This window comes from Pelophylax lessonae (genome assembly GCF_965119305.1).
Source record: "Pelophylax lessonae genome assembly, chromosome: 9".
Lineage (NCBI taxonomy): Eukaryota > Metazoa > Chordata > Amphibia > Anura > Ranidae > Pelophylax > Pelophylax lessonae.
Genome location: NC_138776.1, coordinates 152,490,787 through 152,514,292, shown reverse-complemented (window position 1 = coordinate 152,514,292; position 23,506 = coordinate 152,490,787). Strand labels below are relative to the sequence as shown.

The window sequence follows — 23,506 nt, the reverse complement described above, 5'->3', positions numbered from 1 at the left end:
TTCAGCTCTGCATGGAAACCAATCAGCGTCCAGGTTGTTTTGTCAAAGCTTAATTGAACAAGCTGAAGTTAGAAGCTGATTGGCTACCATGCACAACTGCATCTGATTTTGCACTCTCCTGTTTTAGTAAATCGACCCCCATGTGACAAGACACATATCATGCCTTTACACTCACATGTAGCATTGTCATACTAAAAGCAAAAGGTTAAAAGTTAATAAAATAAAAGCTGTATTTTTTATCATAATCATTCTGTATTAACTTTTTTTATGAACACTTTAAACAGTATAGTTTACTGTCACAATATAGCTTGCAGTTGCTGCTATCTTCAGGCAGTTTAGAGTCAGTAATTGAACAAAATAGTATAATGCAGGAAAAATGTGACAGTGTTTAAGGACCACTAATTACATTTTTTTAAGAACAATCATCAATAAATAATAATTTATGAAATAATTTATTACATTTATTAAATAAATAATTTTTTAAATTAAATTTCAACCTCATCTGACGGAGATTATCTTTTACATTTACACAAAACACATTATTTAATTATATGATGGCAATCAGTTACAGTGGACAACTAGACTATGCTTGAAGCAAAAAAGAACACTGTAGTATTCACTGCAGCCCTGCTTCATTGACAATATGTCATACTAGAATGGTGATTGGGTGCAACATGGTAATCAGCTGAAAACAATACCACATAAATAGGAGAGCCTTCCCGTGAAGAAAAAACATTCTTCATATTTCTCACCATGATGACAGTTGCAAACAACATTACACCTGAAACATCCTTTCTTCCAGACCAGTGGTCTCCAAACTGTGGCCCAGAGGACAAATGCGGCCTTTTTCATACCTTTACCTGGCCCTTGGGGGAACTAAACCTCCCACTGACTCCAACAATGGGGCAATAATTCCTGCATTAACACCAACACCGGGGCACAATTCCTTCCGCTGATACCAATGATGGTGCACCATTCCACTGACACCAAAGATAGGGAATTATTCCTCCCACTGATACCAATAATGGTGCACTATTCCACTGACACCAAAAATAGGGCAAAATACCAAAGATGGGCCATTGTTTACTCCCACTGATGTTTGGACATTTTCTACTCCAACCAACCACAGTCCGGCCCCCCCTAAAGTCTGAAGCACAGTAACTTTCCATTTGTTTGGAAAGTTTAGAGACCCCTGTTCTAGAAAAACAAAATATTAAGAAGGTGTTTAGTTTGCATATGCTTGGATAGGTAAATGCATCACAGATTATCACTCCTGTATCCCGCTGATTTAGTATCACTTTCTTACTGGTGCCTGACTTTCCCTGACGTCATAGCTAAGCTTTGCAAATTCTATTCTGTCCAGTGAGATAACCTTGGTAGCCTGTAAGGGAACTCTCATTGGATAGAGGATGGCGTTTACACATGAAGTCAAGGAAAGGTGACCACCAGTACCAATGTGAAACTTAATCAGACATGGGCACAGAGGCTTTTCTTGTTGATAAAGGTGATGGCAGTCATCTTGTGGCATCCACTTTTAGAGCCCATTCACACTAGCGCGACTTGTGAGGCAACTTGTGTTGCCCCAGGTAGCTTGACATAACAAAAGCAATGGTAATCAATCAGTGCCATCTTAATTGGCACTACTGAAGTTGCTCCGACTTCAGAAAAGGGTCCTGTACTACTTTGAGGCGACCTGTGATGCGACTGTCCCATATACTTCAATGGGAGTTGCCTCCTTATCTTAATTGACACGACTTGTTATCAGACTTTCCAGGAAGAAGAAAGAGATTAGCCAGGCATTCCCCACAGACAAAGTCGCCTGTCTCTTCAAAGTAGTGCACAAGTCTCTTCCAAGTCTCTTCCAAGTCTCTTCCAAGTCTCTAAACAAGTCTCTAAACAAGTCTCTTCAAGTCACGGGGTGACTTTCTGGTAGTGGTAGTGTGAACCAGCACTTAGACAGGCCTTTTACATATTTACATGTCCGTTGACAGTAAAGAAAAACAATCATGATTTAGGTTAATGCAAGAATTTAAATATTCAGTCTTACGTTATTACAATTGTGCAAGCTTATTCATGAAAGCACTATTTAGGCCCTTATTCAACTTTACTTTACTCAGTTAACCACCTGACCTCACATAATTTTTGATTCATTACAGGAGAAGAGGCTGATCACTTTGCAAAATTTTTATTAGTGAATCAGCTGTTGACCTTGAATACCCTATTATGTGCGAGGAAAATACATTTTAAGAAAACAACAACTTTTTTGCTAATATATGATTGGGTATTCAAACCTTTACCTTCACTAACAATCACTTTGCTCAGTGAGCAGACTGTAAATCAACCCCGTTGTCTCCAGGTTTTCTGAGAGGTTATAACAGTAAAAAATAGTAAAGCAATATAGCTGTTCACACACCTCTGGGACTCAGTTATTTGACACTGTAATGCTTTCTAACAAAGGCAATGGCAAAGGTTAGACAATGAGACCTCAAACCATCTCTGACCCTCAACTCTCTGAAGAGTTAGACTAAAAAAAGTATTGTATGTAGAGCTTAAAAAGTAAGTAAGTAAATAAAGAGTAAATACCAAATCCACTGTTTGACACTCATCATTCGCTACTAATACTGCTTGCTTAGCTGGCATCTGGAGTGATTTTATTAATTATCCCTCTGGAATAAATGTTATCAGTGCAGTACACCCTTGTTCAGCAGTAACAAGCACCAATGAAAGGGGATCCTTTGAACCCCTAAAACATGTTGGAATTTCAGGAAACAAGAATTGGAAGAGAATGTAATCTGTACATTATATGTTCTGCTTTGGCACTTCCCTCCTTGCACACCCATGTTTGAGATAACTTCGTAAGGAGTATCATTTTCCCTATACTGCTTAAGACATGACTGAGATCCAGCACCCCACACCTTTTTTTCTACTTTCCGTATCTTAGTGGATTCTATTTTACTATATCAAATGATCACTGTAGTTTTAGGCCTATTTTTAGTAAAGCAGTTAATATTAGCCTGGTAAACAACTAAAAAGGAGTCAAAAATCTTTTTTCAGGAAAGAACATAAATCTGCTAATTGATAAAGTTTTATTCCGTGAATAGGGTTTACATTAATGTGTCATGTCTAAATAGCACTGTTTTAAAGTAGACCTGTTTGTTTCAATGCACATATATATGCTAAATAATTTGAATATTTCTTTTTCATTTTTATATAATGAAAAACAGGCAAAACGAGCACAGAGAATAAAGGACACTTGTATGATTCGACCCTCATGAAATAACTTTTAGAAATGGTAAAAGAGGTGCCTAATTATTTCCAGCGTATAAGACGACTGGGCGTATAAGACGACCCCCCAATTTTCAAGTTAAAACATAGGTTTTGGGCTATACTCACCATATAAGACTACCCCCCTTCCGAAGCAAGGCAACGCCATTGAAAAACATCAGATTTCTCATAGATCTCCAAGGTACCCTAGGTACTGTAATACATGTAATCTCTCATAATATCTCCAAGGTACCCTAAGTATAAGTATTACCAGTAGATGTAATCTAAAGACGCTGGCTGTGTGGGAATCCTGTAGCGGTATACCGTATGTACCGTAGCTTCGGCTACATACAGTATACCACGCTGAGCCAATCACAGTGAGCGATGTATTCTATTATTGAATGCAAAGCCTGCTCGGATTGGCAGAGTCAGAGAGGCAGGCTGATGTTACTCCGCCAATCCGAGCAGGCTTTGCATTCAATAATAGAATACATCGCTCTCCCTGATTGGCTCAGCGCGGCCAATCGCTGATTACATCTACCAGTAACACTTATACTTAGGTTACCTTGGAGATATTATACTCGGCGTATAAGACGACCCACCATTTTTGGGGGATTTTTTTGAGGTTCAAAAGTAGTCTTATAGAAAATACAGTACTTGCCTATTGTGGCTATATGGATGGATATCGCCATATCGGGGGTGGGGCATTTGCAGAATTCTACCCTAGGGCCATGACAATGCACAATCTACATCTAATGGTAATAAAGATAGACAGATAGATAGATAGATTCCCTTACTTTACAGAGCAGCGAGAATTTTTTTTCTTGGTTCAGACCTACTTAGCTATGGCATACTAAGAAAGGAAGTGGACAAACGCAGGTCCTAACTGTTATACTTATTTCAAATATGCCTTTATTGCATAAACAGCAAGTGCTAAAATAAGATGAACATGAAACCCAATAAACATTTTTATAAAAATTACAAATCAGAAACCAAATTCTGCAACATTTATTTTATTTTTTTTTTTTTGTGTTTCAAATGGAACTTGGGGAGAAAAGACAGAGAGCGGCACTGAAGCTTGTTGAAAGAAAAATGACCATTATTAAAAGTTACACTTTCAAAGTATCTGAAGCAGGCTTGCAAAACATCATTGCCAAAAAATGCTGTGGGAGTCTGCTTCAACTGGGACATGCATCGCCTTATGTTTAAATTCTATTTTATAGATAAATCCACATACAAAAACAAGAAAAAAGGTTCATCTGATACTTTATATAATATATATACATCCTATTTTCTTAGATTACATTTGTGGCTCCCCACTGGACAATTGCCACAGTCATGCATATATTTGCATATATTTGCAGCATTTGTTGCTCTGTACTGTTGGCTGTTTGGATTATCCTTCTGATAAATAAGTAGACTTGGTGACTTTTTTGCATTGAAATATTCTATTACATATTTTACGTCTCTAGTTTAGGTAAACTGTACAAAATAAGGGGAGCCTGACAACTTCCTGTTCAATCAAAACTGCACAACAATGAAACAGCTTGCCTTGTGAACCAAGAGTACTCAAGATCTTGGAATTCAGTTTTTCTTTGGATTGGAAACACTGTCTTCCTCTGAGCAATTCATAAAGAATGTCCTCTTGAACCCAAATTATAATAAAGTCTGCAGTTTTGTCATTTTCAAAATGGAAATGGTTCCTCAGAAAAAGGTTATGCCCTTTGTTTTTGACTTTTAAAAAGGCATCCACTGCAGGACAATTAGGTCTTCTGTATTATGGCTACCATTGAGTCTTTGGTATGTGGTCGTTCATACTGGCCGGTCCACAGCATACTGACATGGGCTTAGATTTGAAGCCGGAGTCTGTACTGCTGGGTACGTGAAGTTAGCATGTTGTTTAGCTTTCAGCCTTAAACTTGCAAGGCTTGAGTTGCATGTGTCCCTGTACATGTAGGGACTCGCTGAAGAGGCATAGGGGCAGGCACTGGCTGAGACAGCAGAATTCAGACTGGGGCTGTTAAGGTTGTTGATATTCCCCAAATTATTAAGGCTAGAGCCTGGAACTCCAGTCACTGCTGATGGAACCATAGAAGAAGGCATGGTCATAGAGGCTATTGAGTTGGGTGGAGAGAACATTGGTTGGGATGACAAAGGACTTACATTCATGGAGTTAAAAAATGGAAAGCTTTTAGCAGAAAGGGGACTAGTTGCAAGACTTTTGGTAGCCCAGTTGTTATAAGAGTATCCAGAGTACATGTCATCATAGGGCTGCATAAGTCCATTAAACTGGGCTCCAAAGCTATTCTTGCAAAGTTCAGCTTGCTGATTTCGTTCTCGTTTTCTCCACTTGGCTCTCCGGTTCTTGAACCATACCTAAAAAGAAAATATTTCATAGTTTCATCATACGGAAGAAAATATTGGTGACACCGTTATAAATTAGTATGCAGTTACTATTAGGTAAAATGTTTTAGGATATTTATGAACATGTACAGATGTCGCTAATATCAATCTTTAAAGAAATTTCTATAGTGTATTGTGTCCTACTGATCAGATCCAAACATTATCAAGTCAATTTAGTATAGTAACATTTTCCCTGTTATGTCTTATGTCAAGGTTTAAGCAGTTATGCAACTTTAGACATTTTTTCAGAATTTCAGCTGTGTTTTCACCTTAATTTACCCATTGTACTATACTTTTTGTATGTTGGTCAATTTTTCCATAGCCTACGAATCGCAGCACTAGACTGGTGGACTTATTCAATAAACAGTGCAGGTGGTTGCATCCATCAGGCTTGAATTTACTGACGCCAGACCATTACTTAGATTAAAATTAGTTGTTGAAGGCATTGAACATTTTTTATTGCACCATTTAATTGAATAAATGCATAGAACTCTAAATCTACTCAATGACTAAAAACACGCAAAGTGTACAACACAGTTATTATTATTATTATACAGGATTTATATAGCGCCAACAGTTTACGCAGCGCTTTAACAGTTCAGCTAGTGTAAGCTTTGTCCTCTTTGCTATAAGAAAGGAAATACACAAACCAAAAGCAACGTTTTATCCTGCATTATTGTAAAATCTTTCAGCAATAGTTTGTCCCCTCACAGAATTATGTAGAAATTGTTTAAGTTACTGCATTTGTACTACTAACATTAGTAATAGTTTTGCATCTCACCCTAACTCTGGCCTCTGTGAGATTGGTCCACACTGCGATTTCCTCCCTGGTGCTCATGTCTGGGTAACGGTTCCTCTGGAAGGTGGCCTCAAGCTCTTGGAGTTGTTGACTAGTAAAATGTGTCCTCTGCCTCCTTTGTTTCTTCTTAAGTGATCCATCTTCAGGATTGGAGTCATCTGTTTGATTTTGTTGAGACTTTTCTGTGTCTACAAAAAGAATAATTTATTAAGATATCTGTTAAACAACATGACACAGGTATGGTTGTTTCACAGCTACTTCAGACCTGCTCATATATATATGTGGGACTCCTATCCACACTTAACTACTACATGACTGACAATCATTCTAAAGCTGGCGATACTTTGGGCTGAACAAGGGAACTTAGTGGATTCCCTCATACTCACTAAACAGTATGGAGGAATGTAGATCCCCTGCTGGCTATTGCATTCAGCAGCCAGCTGCGGAATATCTGAACAGCAACTGCATTTGATTGGATTCAATTACTGTTGCTACTTCAATAACATCAACCTTTGTTGAGGCGGGTGGTGTTAGCAGGGCTCGAACTTCACCCAATTCAGCTGGGATCAGTTGAAATTTGACCAGTGTATGGTCAACTTTACTTTTTCTTGACTGCTGACAGGCTTTAAAACAAAAGTTAATCTCACTTTCTGCAATAAAGGTGACTTGTGTTGTACCTTTTGGATTTGGTCTACAGCTGACAGCTGAAAGAATAAATTAAGCGATTTCTCAGGTACGGACATAATCTAAAAACAAGAGAAGTAAATATGCAAAAGGGTTCGTGAATTGGTGTTAGGGATTAAGTGTAGGAGTTTTTCCTACTGCCTGTTGTAAAAAGCCTGTAGTTCACAGAGCTCAAAAGTTCAAGCTGAAATTTAGACACACATGTAAGTCAGGAGTGTCCAACCTTTTGACCTTTTTTGGGCCAAATTGGAAGAAGAGGAATCGCCTTGGGCAACACATAAACTACTCTAACAATAAAGATGGGTACACATGATGGTATATCGGCAAACCAGTATCTGACCAGTAGCCAGTGGCAATCTGACAGTTTTTTTTTTCTTTCAGGCCACTGAAAATGAAAAAAAAAAAAAAACCTGATTGTGTCTACCCAGCTTAAGAATAGCCGATGAGCAGATAAAGTCAGACAAATCACAAGTTAACGATCGGATTTCAACTATGTGCTGTGAGGGGAGGTAGGAGGTGTGTGGGCAGGGGCTTTGGGGGGGCACAACTAAAATCTGGGGGGCAGCACCCCCCTAGATCCGGGCACGCAGTGCTTACTTGCCTGGTGCTAGTGGGAGTCTCTGAATTCACCGCCGCTGGTGCTATGCCAAACAGGGCATCCTCAGCATCCCTAAAGACATGCCTGTGCCTGGCTTGTCTGTGCCAGCCACCGCTGCAGCTGCAATGCCAAACACTTTATACCTGGCATCCTTCCAGACATGCATGGATCTGACATGTCCGTGCTGGCTACTGTCCTGGCATCCCTCCAGACGTACCTAGACTACATGCTTAATTCTTTTAGGCCGCATGCAGCCCCCAGGCCGCAGGTTTGACATCCCTGGCTTGGAGTAAGTCAAATCAGTAACTCCTTTTCCTCCCACTGTATAGCTAAATCTGCCAGAAGGAACCAATTAATGACATATATTAGGGTTAGAGTGTACTGGTCTAGGTTAACGGTCACATATTAATTGATGATATTAATTATTAGTTGTTAAGGGCTTGTTTTCAGGAATGGGTATTGCATTCAGGGTTCGGATTGTCAAAAGGGATAAGAAGGGTGCTTTAACCACTTGCCGACCAGTCACGTTGACTGTACTGCGGCAAAGTGGCTCGTTCTCGTCCAGCGATGTAGACCTACATTGCTAAACTCCTCCCCTTGTGGGCGGGGCGCGCGCGCTGCCGGAGGCTTGCTCCCGCTGTATTCAGTCACAGCGGGAGTCGGTCCAGGGGAGGAGCGGCGGTGATCCGTCCGCTTGTGTAAACAAAGCAGGTGGATCTCCTAAGTGACAGACAGGGTCAGATTGCAGGGTTCCGCATAGCTGAACCTGCGATCTGTCCTTGTGTCACTCAGTCACCTCCCCCCACACACGTTAGTAAGCACCAGGCATACATTAACCCCTCCCTCTCCAATAAAATTAACCCCTTCCCTGCCAGTGTCATTTTTACAGTAACAGTGCATATGTATAGCACTGATTACTGTAGTAATGTCACTGGTACCCCCAAAAGTGTCAAAAATGTCAGTCAAGGGTCCGATCTGTCCACCGCAATGTCGCAGTCCCGCAAAAAAAATCGCAGATCGCCGCCATTACTCGTCAAAAAAAACCCACCAAAAATGACAGAAATCTTTCCCTTAGTTAGTAAACGCAATAACTTTTGCGCAAACCAATCAAAATATGCTTATTGTGATTTTTTTACCAAACATAGGTAGCAGAAAACAAATTGGCCAAAAATTTAAAACATTTTTGATTTTTACATTTTTTTTGGGGGGGGAATTTCATATAAAAAAATGTGAAAAATATTGTTATTTTTTCAAAATTTACGCTCTTTTTTTGTTTATAGCGCAAAAAGTAAAAATCGCACAGATGATCAAATACCACCAAAAGAAAGCTCTGTTTGTGGGAAAAAAAGGACGTAAATTTCGTTTGGGTACAGCGTCGCACGACCGCGCAATTGTCAGTTAAATTTGCACAGTGCCGAATCGCAAAAAGTGGCCTGGACGTAAGACAGCAAAATCCTCCGGTGTTAAAGTGGTTAAGTTAAGAGATCATGTTGAGCTTTGTGACACTGGGGGGAAGTACTGCTACACATAGTTATTTTAAGTGCCAAAACACCTAAACTGAAATATATAGCAGTGGGCTTTTAACACCAAAACAAAAATACAACCATGAGCACTATTATGGCCTCATAATCTTCTGTAGCTGCAGTCTTGCATGTATGGTTTCTCAATGTATATATTATTGAATATCAATAAAATAATTAAAAGAAAAAGTTTGATTTAGATTTTTTAAAGATGCATGTTGGAGATTTTGAAAATATTAAGGCAATGAAAGTGAAAGAATACCATGTATGTTTAGATACATTAGGATAGGAAAATTAGGAAAACAGTAAACATGTTAGGCTTACCTGCTCTGTTAAATAGTTTTGCACAGAGCAGTCCTGATCCTTCTGTTTTTGAGATCCCCGCCAGTGCTCCTGGCTACTCCCCGTGGCTGAGTGTGCCCATGGAAGCCTTTACCTATAGGGGGCACTCGTGCAGGCTTGTTTCCTAGCTGGGCTGTTAGCCTCTATTCAGACACACAGCCTGGCTCAGCCCCTCCACGTGCTCTCTGCTCATAGGTTTTGACTGACAGCAGCAGGAGCCAATGGCTCTCAGCCAAACCTCTGAGAGTGGGGACTGGTAACAAGAGCTGCTCCAGACATGCACAGCCCTCGACCGAGATTGGGCTCAGATGAGAATTTTTACCTTAATGCAGAGAGCCACTTTAATAAGGATCCAGTGGTGTATACAAGCAGTAGCGGCCGAACTTACATTGATGGCTGCTGGTTCTAGGCCCGGAAATGGTGGAGTAACGTCAGAACAGCTTGTTTTATGCGCACACATGTCTTCAGGGGATACGCCACTGCTTGTAAACACCACATTTTTTTATCTGTATGTTTTATGAAATTTATTTTACAATAAACAATACTATATATTATACTTCTAGGGCTTCGCGTGGTGAGCATCTTTTTATTTGGGTTCCCCCTGACATTATGGCTTATGTCCGAAAGAGCGACAAGTGGAGACCCTGGGCAGCTGGATTACTTATTTTCTGATGAGCGCATAGTGGTGAAGGGCTTTACAAAAAATAAAGGAACAGAGCGCACACCGCCCTAGTGTAACACCATTTATTTGAAGTTAATAGAAGCCATAAAAACAGGTACTCACAAACAGATAGGAAGTCATGCATGGAAATAAATATCCCCCGATGATGTTTACAGGGCTGTCTCCTCCTAGCCTCGGCGGCTCAGCTGTTCGTCCTGCACTAGTCAGTGAGTATCGTACGGCTAAGCCAACCGCCTCGGATTACTCAAGGAGACTCGATGTGGTGAGCCTGCGCACGGTCCAGCCGCCGCCGCACACCCTCCAAGAGCCGGATGCTATAGCCGCTCAGAGAAACTGACAATGCGGTTAAGCAGAGGGAGACTCCACGATCGGGACCCAGAGCATGACTTGCATGGGGTTGCTAACCCCATGCAAGTCATGCTCTGGGTCCCGATCGTGGAGTCTCCCTCTGCTTAACCGCATTGTCAGTTTCTCTGAGCGGCTATAGCATCCGGCTCTTGGAGGGTGTGCGGCGGCGGCTGGACCGTGCGCAGGCTCACCACATCGAGTCTCCTTGAGTAATCCGAGGCGGTTGGCTTAGCCGTACGATACTCACTGACTAGTGCAGGACGAACAGCTGAGCCGCCGAGGCTAGGAGGAGACAGCCCTGTAAACATCATCGGGGGATATTTATTTCCATGCATGACTTCCTATCTGTTTGTGAGTACCTGTTTTTATGGCTTCTATTAACTTCAAATAAATGGTGTTACACTAGGGCGGTGTGCGCTCTGTTCCTTTATTTTTTGTACAGCTGCTTTGCCTCATATCCCATGGAGAGTTAGGAGAGCTGCCACGCTTCATTCATGTGTCTCACCACAGGCCATATTACAAGATTCCCCAGCTTGAGAATCAATCTCCAGGATCTGCGCAGGGACTGGTAATGTGTGTTTTCTCTGTGGTGAAGGGCTTGCACTGGTAAACCATCACGTTCTATTTTGACTGCACTGCAAAGTGTCATTATCGATAATTCCTTGGATGGGCATTTCATATATGGACAGTTTGATTTATATTTGATTTTGGGTTGGTCACTTTTTTTGTGCCAGCAGCTCTATCCTCTAAGTTCTCGCTGATTTTATACTTTAATAAAGCTGTATTACACTATATGCAGATATGAAGATCTTTTTGATGTTCACTGAATAAGAAAAGTCCAATGAGACCTTCTTATCAAATGAAGAGGTCACAGAGGTTTGGTGAATGACCTCACAAGGATAATGTAAAGTGGCACTGTGAAATTCCCTGACGGTTTTTCACTTTAAACAAAGTTTGCACTGAAGAGCGCGACAATTTGGATATGATTTATGTTGAACTATATGGATTGATTTGGAGAACAAAACGAGCTTGGATTTTTTTTTTTGTGAAGCGCTTTTATGATCAAATAACGTAAAATTAAAGTATTAATCAAGGTTAATATTTTTTTTAACCACTTGACCTCCGGTAGAATACACCCCCTTTTCATGACCAGGTCATTTTTTGCGATACGGCACTGCGTTACTTTAACTGGCCATTGCATGGTCGTGCAACACTATACCCAAATAAAATGCATGTCCCTTTTTTTCCCACAAATAGACCTTTCTTTTGGTGGTATTTGATCACCTCTGCGGTTTTTATTTTTTGCACTATAAACAAAAAAATGGCAGACAATTTTGAAAAAAAAAAACAATATTTTTTACTTTCTGCTATAAAACACATCCAATGAAAAATGTCAAAAATCAAATTTCTTCATCAGTTTAGGCCAAAATGTATTCTACTACATATGTTTGGTAAAACAAAATAAGCGTATAATGATTGGTTTACGCAAAAGTTATAGTGTCTACAAACTATGGGATATATTTAAAGAATTTTTATTTATTTATTTTTTTACTAATAATGGCGGAAATTAGTGACTTATAGCGGGACTGCGACATTGCGGACAAATCAGACACTAAGAGACACTTTTGACACTTTTTTGGGGACCAATGACACTAATACAGTGATCAGTGCTGAAAATATGCACTGTCACTGAACTAATGACACTGGCAGGGAAGGGGTTAACATCAGGGGCGATCAAAGGGTTAAACGTGTTCCTAAGGAGTGCTTACTAACTGTGGGGGAGGTGCTTGTACTGTGAGAAGGCAGAGATCTATGTTCCTGCCTTGCAGAAACACAGAATCACTACCTTCCCTTCTCACAGAACGGCGATCTTCCTTGTGTACATAGACAGACCACCGTTCTGCTTCTCTCCCGAATGATCAGCAGATCCCAGCGGACAAAGAGCATGTGACCTGAAGCCACCATAAGGGTGGTGTACCTCCATCCCAATTTCATACATACACAGTATTGCTACATTTACCATGGGGGACTTTAATTGAGGCACATCACTCATATAACATCATAATACATATATATTCCACATGATTGAAGGTTTATTAACACAATAAATTACATAATGGTAAAATCCAGGTAAAATCATAATAGACTGATTTGTAACATCAAATCTTTACAAAATTCCAATATTGTCATGAATATAAAATGTGTATATTAAATTGCATCCGATAAGAATCAAAGTTCGCTTCCTCAGGAGTAGGTGCCTAACATATATCTATAGGGTAAAATAACAGTATAAGAAATGTATATATATTCTAAGCTAAATATTGGTATCATAAAGATCGAACAAATTTTTCAATGGGGTAGCCGTCTATCCTCTATACTTACAAAATCAGGCTAAACATAGCAGCGCTAGGACATCGAGTCCGCCAGACCCACTGATTGGCTCCTGCTGTGTCCAATCACAGCGGGAGTGGGTCCCCAGTGGACGTGTGCATCCCAGATCTGAAAATGCTGAATCACGTACAGGTGGGTGACTTTGCACAGGAGAGCTGCCTTGCCGCCATATATATATACAGTATGCGGTCAGCAAGCGGTTAACAAATATTGTTTAACTTTCCTGCTCTGTGTAATAGTTTTTGCACAGAGGAGCCCTGATCTTCCTCCTATTGGGTATCCCGCTGGCACTCCTGGCTTTTCCCCCCTTTGAGTACCCCCCAGCAAGCTCCTTGTGATCCCGAACTGCACTGTGTGGGTCTATTGACACACATAGTGCTGCTCTTCCCCAACTTCTGCTCCCTCATCACTGGATTTGATTGACAGTTGAGCCATTGGCTCCCGCTGCTGTCACAGAGTCAAGTGAGGAGGGAGAGACAAAGCAGCGCTACTGCTCTCATGCACAGTGCTGAAATGAGATCAGGCTCAGGTAAGTATCAAGAGAGGGCTGTAGTGGGAAGTTGCACTTGTAAAAAAAACCTTTAGCCTTTAGAACCACTTTAATATGTTAGGTTACAAAGGTTTGAATCGTTTGGTGAAGTCACTTACTAATATGTTATGCACAAAGGATTGACTATATAGTATATATTTAAGTGGGGATATTTGTAAGTATTTTTTGACCATAGGTAGAGTATTTTTATTTTAACTTAGTTTTATAAATAGGATACCTATATATTGATTTATGAAAAAAAAAAAAAAAGTAAGTATTTTTTAATTGCTAACGCTCTGAGGTCAAATTCTATGTGACACCGGAGCATCAGCAAGTAGTTTAAAAAGCAGCAAATGTTAATATGCCTGATCTGCCTCTTTAAAGACACACACAGACACTCCTTGGGTTCTAAATATTTAATGCTGTGTGCTTTAGAGAATTATGTCTGCAGTCGCTTGCTAACACATTTGCCTTTTATTGAGATATGTAACAATGCCAAGAGTAAAAAAAGAATGCAATAAATGTTTTTTTAATTTTTTTTTTTTAATTTAAAAGCAAACATGCATAATCCTTCTCTATGACAAAACCCATTGAACTACAAGATATAAACATATACATATTATTAGTATATTCTAGTTATATTTTAAATGATCATGCTTCTTTCAGTGATCTATGCAGCACTAGAAAAAATTGCCATAAATGATCCTGTATCCCTGAAGGCAAAGCCCATTGTGTACAGCTCATTCAGTTTTGTGCAGTTTAATGCATGCATTTTACTGCAGGAAAATGCATGTCAAGTATAAATCCTCTCCATTCCTATATGAATGCTTTACATGTATGGATTGCAGGTTATTGCATATTTACCATAGTAAAAGATGCATATGCACATTAGGCAGGGCCATTGAGACAATCAATTAAAGAACACACATTTGTTTTTCAGTTTTGCATGTTTTTTTAAATGCAACATAGAAGATCACTATTCTGTGTTTCTCGATGACTTCATAATAATTTAACTCCTTGGTGCCAGCACCTCCTGGCCCTTTAACCTCCCTGGCGGTATGATTCTTTTGGATTTTAGGTGCTGAAAGCAGTACCATTATTTTGCATGTAATTCTTGTGAATGAGCAGCCCAAACCAACTGTATACATTTATTATATATATATATATATATATATATTATATATATATATATGTATGTATACCTATATTATGTATATATATATATATGTATATATATATATATATATATATATATATATGTATGTATATATATATATATATATATATATATATATATACAGTTGGTTTGGGCTGCTCATTCACAAGAATTACGTATATATATATATATATATATATACGTATATATATATATATATATATATATATATATATATATATATACTGTATATATATATATGTATATGTATATATATATATATATATATATATATATATATATATATAATATATGTATATGTGTATATATATATATATATGTATATACTTTAACTTATTTGTAGTTATTTATTATATTACAATTCATGATTTTGTATTTCAAACTTTATCATACCCGAGATGTTATAAAGGAGAACTCACAGTAAAAAAAAATCATATGTAAATAGTTGGTTTGGGCTGCTCATCCTTAAGAATTACATGCAAAATAATTGTACCGCTTTCAGCACCTAAAATCAGAAACAATCATACCGCCAGGGAGGTTAAGGGGGCGTGGCTGTGTCCTATGACTACATACTTTTGCTAATTAGTGTTCCTCGTTCCCATCTCAAAAAGGTGGGAGGTATGCTGTTGGCAAAGTTTTGCAGCACATTTATTGGTCATTATTCTGGATATTAGTATTACTCTGCTGCAATGAACCACCAGAGGAGGACCATGGAACCTTATACCCCTAGCACCATGTTGAAAATACTGACTCAAAGGGGTTGATGTACTAAAGGCAAATATGCTGTTCACTTTGCGGGGAAAGTTGCACTTTGCATGGGAATTTTCCCCAGAGTTTAGTGAATAAGGTAACATTTCACTTTGCAGAGAATATCCAATCATGTACACATGATTGAATGATTGAAGTCAGTAGAGCTTCACCGCATTTACTAAGCTCTAGGAGAAATTCCCATGGAAAGTTCAACTTCCATTGCAAAGTGAACAGTCTATTTGCCTTTAGTAAATTAACCCCAGAATGTCAAAAGACTGAATTGAATTAAAAACACTACTTAGCAGTAACATCCTTTAGGAACCCTGAGAGAACTTCTGTAGAACAAAATAGTTGCAGTTTAAATTTTTTATGTTGCATTATATTTACACAACTGTTTATAAAATCTATATTGTCAGGAAAATATACGCTAAAATGAATTTTAGTGCACACAAACACATTATAATACCAATTTTTTGGGAAAAATGTAAAGGAAGTTGTGCTGAGTAAACATGGCAATCCTTAAAACTCCTTAAAACTGTACACTTGTGAAATGGCGAAAACCAACAGTACCCAAATGTATTCATAGGCGTCCCTTTAAAAGCCTTTACAGGCGATTAGTTTAGAGCTAACTGCAGATTATGGCCCTAGAAACGTGGCTCTCACCCTGCCATTTGGCGTGATACCTAACGTGTGTGGCACATCCACTGTTTACATATATGTGCACCTTGCCAGCCAGTTTGCATTTGCGTGTGAGCATGGGGTGATGGGTTTGCTTTTTAAAAAATGGTTTGTTATTTAAATTTTTAAGTTATATTTTTTTATTATAATTACATTTTAGCACAATTTTTAATTTTTTTTTTTTAATTTAACTTTATTGACCTCTGGAAGATTTACCCCCATTCGTGACCAGGCCACTTTTTGCGATACGGCACTGCGTTACTTTAACTGAAAATTGTGCAGTCATGCAACGCTGTACACAAATAAAATTTATGTAATTTTCTTTTGATGGCATTTGATCACCACAGCTTTTTTATTTTTTGCGTTATAAACAAAAAAATCGACAATTATGAAAAAAAAAAACAATATTTTTACTTTTTGCTATAAAACATATCCAATAAAAAATGTAAAAAATCTAATTTCTTCATAAATTTAGGCCAATATTTATTCTGTTATATGTTTTTGGTAAAAAAAAAAAATTGTTTTAACCACTTAAGCCCCAGAAGATTTTACCCCCTTCCTGACCAGGGCCTATTTTGTGATTCGGCACTGCGTGACTTTAACGGACAATTGCGCAGTCATGCGAGGCTGTACCCAAATGAAATTGACTTCCTTTTTTCCCACAAACAGAGCTTTCTTTTGGTGGTATTTGATCACCTGAGCAATTTTTTGATCATGCGCTATAAACAAAAAATGAGCGACAATTTTGCAAAAATAACAATATTTTTTGCACATTTTTTTATATGAAATTCCCCCCCAAAAAAATGTAAAAATCTAAATTTTTTTTAACATTTTAGGCCAATTTGTTTTCTGCTACATATGTTTAGTAAAAAAAATCGCAAAAGCGTATTTTGATTGGTTTGCGCAAAAGTTATTGCGTTTACTAACTAAGGGAAAGATTTTTGTCATTTTTATTGTTTTTTTTTTAACGAGTAATGGCGGCGATCTGCGATTTTTTTTGCGGGACTATGACATTGCGGCGGACAGATCGGACCCTTGACTGACATTTTTGACACTTTTGGGGGTACCAGTGACATTACTACAGTAATCAGTGCTATACATATGCACTGTTACGGTAAAAATGACACTGGCAGGGAAGGGGTTAACTTTATTGGAGAATGAGGGGTTAAGTGTGTCCCTAGGGGCGTGCTTCTAACTGTGATTGGATGTGGCTTTTCATGTAACAGCAGATATCTACGATCCTACATAGCAGGACCGTATGATCTCTGCTGTTACACAGGGGAGAAAGACAGGTGGCTGTGTTTACATTAGCCCCCTGCCTTTCTCCCGGTGTAACCGACGATCGCGAGTGAGCAGCGGACATCGGGTCCGACGATCGCGAGTGAGCGGCGGACATCGGGTCCGCCGCTCACACGCGCGGGGGGGGGGTCTGTGAGCGAGCGCTCCCTGCCAGAACACTCTGATCAGCGCTCTCTGCCATTGGCTGAGAGTGCTGATCAGGAGTCAGTCGGCTGCTGGTTTTCCTGTATGCACGTCTGACAGAAGCTGCCCATATGGCCGGCTTCTGTCGGATAGACCGACATACACACAGGTTTTTTTTTTTGTAACCAGCCAGGGTCTCCCGACATTCAGCCCGTGTGTACCCAGCTTAAGGGAAGTCATCGGTTTTATTTCCTGCTTTCCAAGAACACAAAATCCAATCCTTCCTCCTCCAAAACTCTGCCTTTTTCACATAGAGTTCTGCTCTGAGTCTCTGCTCGACGATCGGCGGGTGTCGGTGGACAACGAGTGCCTGGCACCAGCAGAATAATCACAGAATAAGCAGGCCGCCAGCAGTGCCTATGCCCCCCCCCCCCAGCAACCAGAAGTGGTGGATCACGTATATTTATATATGTGACCTGGCGAAGAGCTGCCACCCTGCGGCAGTAAAATTGCTATAGGGTGGTCAGCAAGTGGTTATAGCCCACCACTTGTCCCAGTTATATTCTGATTGGTGTGGCTGGCGTGCTTGGAGTCTCCTTTAACACTTGCAGGTGTATCATTTGTTCCCATTGTATTTGGGATTTGTCTCTCCCTTTCCCTTCCATCTGATACTTGATGGTTTGTATAAAAAAATTTGGACATTGTGCATCTGGAGTTCCATCCTTTTGAAGTCTCTATTGCATGGTTGCTGTCTATAATTGTTTACACTTAAGTTAATGTATGGGAATAACCCCTCGGTTATTTTTTTCCTGACGGTATTTCACAGATTAGATATAATATATGTGTCTCAGCTGGCACCATGCTGTGTTGAAACTGATATTGGATCGTATTTTTGATGCTGTATGAGTGTATTTAATATCATGTACGTGGATCCTGTAGAAGCCCGACAATTGGCCGAAACGCGTTGATCCAGATCCTTTTGCACTTGTATCTGCACTTGCTTATCCTGTTAATTTGGGTTGATTATATATGTGTCTGGCAATGTTACTGCTATATTTATTATTTAGATGATTTTTTACCATTTGATGTATCAATAAAGAGATTATGCTTTTATTTATTTGTACAATATTGTATCATTAATACCTATTATACAGCACTTAAAAATCCCCCTCTTCCAATTGGAGGACAGATGGGGGCCTCTTTTATAACTTAGCTCTAATTGGGGATAGTGCCACGGCGTACTTTTATATACAGAGTCTCCCCCTACCTATTCACTCACTTATATTCTCCTTCATAGAGCTCCTTCTGCCATCACTGCATCCACTAAATAGGACAAAGGAGTCATAATCAGATCGTCTCCTGTGTTGCCAAACTTTTCTCTTCATATTAAAAGATAACATCAAAGTAATTCAGAGATCTTCTGGGTATATTCTATGTTTTAAAGAGATGGGTTATACATATTCCAGGGTTGCTACACTGCTTTCAGCCAGCCACCGGGAAAGAATGCAATGGTCAATTACGTATTAGCAATGTATTTCAGAGTCATCAGTCTTTCATTGCTTGACCTTTTAAAAAAAAAACTGAGTGGAAATAATTTTGGTGAAATATCCTCTTTAAGCACTGGGGATAAAATAAAAATACTTGGCCCGTGTGCCTGGCTCTGTTAAAGATTCGCTGTGGTGTTATTAGCATTTGGCTTCATTTAAAGAGGAAAGCTCAGGCAGAACTAAAAGATATTTTTATCTGACAGGAGATTACAAAATAACACAATTAAGCTGCCTGGAAAAGAAAACAGTACAAAATAAGCTGTTGGTGAAGGCCGGTCATCAAGTGTCTTATAATTGTCATGTAACAAAAAAGAACGCCGGACATTTTCTTCTGTGCTCCTGCTGTGTGTCTCATACTCCCCTTCCATACCGGACGATTTCTGGCACTCCGCTCCTACATGAAAATTACTCCTAGAAAATTACTCGGAACCCCCAAACATTTTTTTTTTTTAGCAGAGACCCTAGGGAATAAAATGGCAGTCCTTGCAACTTTTTATGTCACACGGTATTTGCGCAGAATTTTTTCAAACACTTTTTTTGGGGAAAAAAAAACAAAACACTAAAGTTAGCCTAATTTTTTTGTTTAATGTGAAAGATAATGTTACGCTGAGTAAATAGATACCTAACATGTCACACTTTAAAATTGCGCACACTCGTGGAATGACGCCAAACTTCGTTACTTAAAAATCTCTATAGGCGACGCTTTTTTACAGGTTACCAGTTTAGAGTTACATTAGAGGTCTAGAATTGTTGTTCTCGCTCTAACATTTGCGGCGATATCTCACATCTATGGATTGGATGCAGTTTACATATGTGGCGACAACGAACGCATGCGGGGACGGGGGCACTTAAAATTTTTATGGGGAGATCTGGGGTTATATTTTATGGGGAGATCTGGGGTTAATAAGACCTCAGATCACTCCTAAAGGCTAGAAAGCCTGAAATAAAAAAAAAATGATCTCTGCTATTCAGCCGACATCAGTGCAGTATTGAAAACTGCCAGGCCAAGCATGGCATCATCATGTCGCGCTCAGGCCCCCAAGAGTCATAGAGACTCCCGGGGACCATCTGGTCTTTGCAGTCTCTATGGCATACTTCCGCAGGTGGCCCATTCCTTCTCCGGCTCACCGATTGCATGGGCAAGCCTGTAGAAGCACCGGAGGGCGGCGGGAGGAGGGCGGATGTCCCCTCCTGCCGCCTGTGAGAACGATCAAGCAGCTGAACAGCCGCTATGATTGTTCTTATGGTCAAGGGAATCACCGGCTGAAAAAATGATATCTGAATGATGCCTGCAGCTGCACGCATCATTGAGATATCCCCACTTAAAACCCAGGACGTCATATGACGTCCAGCAGCAAGAAAATTAAATGTATAAGCCAGTCACACACCTATAGTTCAAAGACACATAAGTAGTGCTGTAGTGACTCGATGGATGACACCATCTTACCCCTCCTAATTTACCATCACAGAACATAGCTACTACCTATTACATATCTCTCTTCTTCAAGAAGTTGGTTTACTTAAACTGGAGAGCGCAAAATCTGGTGCAGCTCTGCATAGAAACCAAACATTACAAAAAATGGTCAGTTCCCCCACCTATAACTGGTCTTAATAGCAAGGAGCACTGGAAGGTAAAACGCATGTCAAAAAAGCCGTAGAGTTTCCATTCACAACTTACCAACCAGCCTGCGACCAACTGAATCAACCTGTCTAACAGAATGCGTTAAAAACAGGGGTTTAGTTGCACACATTTGCAAATACATGCATAAGCTGCAGGTTATCCATCAGAATACACAAGCTCTCACTGTGGAGACTCTTTAAAGGTAGAGTCAGGGTCTGCAGATATCAGGATGCCTTGCCCGGGCCTGCAGCTTACGCATGTATTTGCAAATGTGTGCAACTAAATCCCTGTTTTTAACACATACTGTTAAACAGGTTGATTCGGTTGGTTGCAGGCTGGTTGGCAAGTTTTGACTGGAAACTCTTTGGCATTTTTGACATAGAAACCCAACAGCTTCCATTTTTTTTTTTTTTTTTTTTTTGCTTTTTTTGTCAAAGCTTAAAGTAGAACTATAGGCAACACTTTTTTTTTTTTTTTCATTTTGGATAGAGTAACAATTTTTTTCACCATCTGTGACCCATTGTAGAGATTTCCCTTCCTTTCCTGTTCCATAGTCAAAACAGGAAGTGAGAGGAAACCCTTGCAATTAATGGGAATTCCTTGGGGACACCCAGGTCACCCAAACTAGTGTCCCCATTGCCAGATTTCCCCTCTATTACTTTTTGGGGGACAACCCAAAATTTGGGTTCTTTTATTTTCTGGATGAAAAACGAATGATTGGATCAAATGACACATTTCCAAATGATTTTTTTGACTATTTTATGGCCAGCATTACTCTCTTTTTAAGATTTCCTCTCACTTCCTGCTTTCAGGACAAAAATGAATGTAAATCTTCAAAAATGTCACACAGACAGAAAAAACTTTCACCATTGTCCCTGAAAAAACACAACTTGGTCAAGTTGGCTAGTTTACAAAACCCAGTTAAGCCTGGTAATAGATGGAGTGAATGGGTTGCAGGAAAGAAAATCACTTGATTTCCCCATCAACACTCCCACCAGGAGAACACAATGGTTCAGCGGGAGGGCAGGGAGAGCCGCTAGCAATAATTGCATGTGAAAACCGACAGGCTGGTTGTACCCAGGATGATCGATCGATCGATCAATTAAACATTTACATTTAATCTGCCCATACATGGTGCGAATCTTGGCCAGTTCCTGCTGGCTGAGATTCGAACCATCTTTGGGCAGTTTAAGGAGTGTGGACTTTCCCTTACACCTTGCTGGTTAGAGGTCTACCTTCAGATATATATATACTGTGTACATATATATTGCCTATATTCTAATGTAAATCTAATTCTGGGATTTCATTCATTATCCCATGCATAATTTTGTGTACCATGTAAGAAGGGTTGAAATTTGAGTGCCAAGCCACTGCAAAGAAAGATCCAAATACAACTTTATTCCATTAGAGGTCAGGGGTACAGATCAGGAAATATCCAGCGTGTTTCAGGGGTCTACATGCCCCCCCTTGATTAGGGCTTGACTGGCAACCAAGAAACAGAAAAACCAGCAGTGAACTGGACCTACAATGGTATTTATGCTAATGTGAGTTGAAAGCAGAGGCCTAATCAGCCGCAGCCACTTATCATGGTGATTAGGAAATATGCTTGTTAATTTTCCAAAATCATTATGGTAGCAATTTGTTTCTGAACTTCTGAAAATGGAATGAACTCTTTGTTCCAAAGTTTGGCAGGGGAGGAAGGATGTGTCAGCCTCCTATCACTCTGAATTCCTCTTGCCTTGGGAAAATGCTCTGAACTGAGAAAAGCTGCATGTATGATGAATCCGTCTCCTTCCTAGCTGTTGTCATATTTACTGCGGATGGAGGGGTGGGGGGGGGGGGCACGTTGGACCTTATACCTGGACTTAGGAAGAACCTAACAACATAGGACAAAGTACTACATGTACTTTGCCCCATGATGGGCAGAGCAGTGTAAAAAACATTATAATGATTGTTCTTTTGTATGTCTGGGGGTCTCAAAGGAGTCAAATAATGGTCTGAATAGTAGTTAGATGGCAATTTGGAGTCCCCAGGAACGTCCTGAGTGAAGCATTTTTAAAATACTTTTAGGGATATCAATGAGCAGACAAATAATGAGCAGCAGTGGGGTCACTAGCAATTATTGCATGCAATATTTGTGTTTATTTGGAAATATCGCATACAATAAAAAAGTCAATTTATCAAAGAAAAATACTGAATTTGAGGTCAACACCATAAACCATTAAAATGAGATCAAATTAGATATATTTTAAAGATGTTTTTAAAGTCAAAAGGTGTTTTATCTTAATGCATTCTGTGCATTAAAGCGGAATTCCGGGCACAAAAACATTTTTTCAATGAACATACCCCCGGGACAGTCAGGGCTAGTACATTCCACAATGGCTAGCCTCTGATCTGTCCCGGTTCGCACTTACCTGCAAGAAGAAATACTCACTTATAAAATTTCTTCTCCAGCGTCGCCATCTCTGTTGTGGGCAGCTGAAGCCTCTTCTGCGTCCTCTTCTGTGTCTTCTTCTCCCAGAATGCGCTTGCACCGGCCCCTCTCGTCACTTCCGGTGCGGCGCCGCATTCCTCCACAGCTTCTGGGCATGCCTGGGCAATGACGTTCAGCTCCCAGGAATCATTGCAAACCGGAAGTGACGGCGCGGCCGCGGCCACAGAGGGAGGAAGTGGAAAATAGGTGAGTATTTCTTTCTACAATTACAAGGTAAGTAAAAAAAAAATAATCCTAACTATCCAATTTCTTTTCAG

The 23,506-nt window shown here is 39.7% G+C and overlaps 1 protein-coding gene across 2 annotated transcripts in view; it reads right to left on the bottom strand.

The window, feature by feature from the left end:
- Nucleotides 1-4,316: 4,316 nt before the first annotated feature.
- Nucleotides 4,317-23,506, bottom strand: part of PITX3 (paired like homeodomain 3) — a 141,883-nt gene continuing 122,693 nt past the window's right edge. For both annotated transcript variants that reach the window (XM_082266791.1, XM_082266792.1), the window contains exons 3-4: nt 6,449-6,654; nt 4,317-5,640 (exon numbers count right to left, since the gene is read on the bottom strand). In XM_082266791.1, coding sequence (XP_082122917.1) covers nt 5,077-5,640; nt 6,449-6,654 — 770 coding nt within the window. In that variant the 3' untranslated portion in view covers nt 4,317-5,076. The remainder of the gene's footprint in view (nt 5,641-6,448; nt 6,655-23,506) is intronic.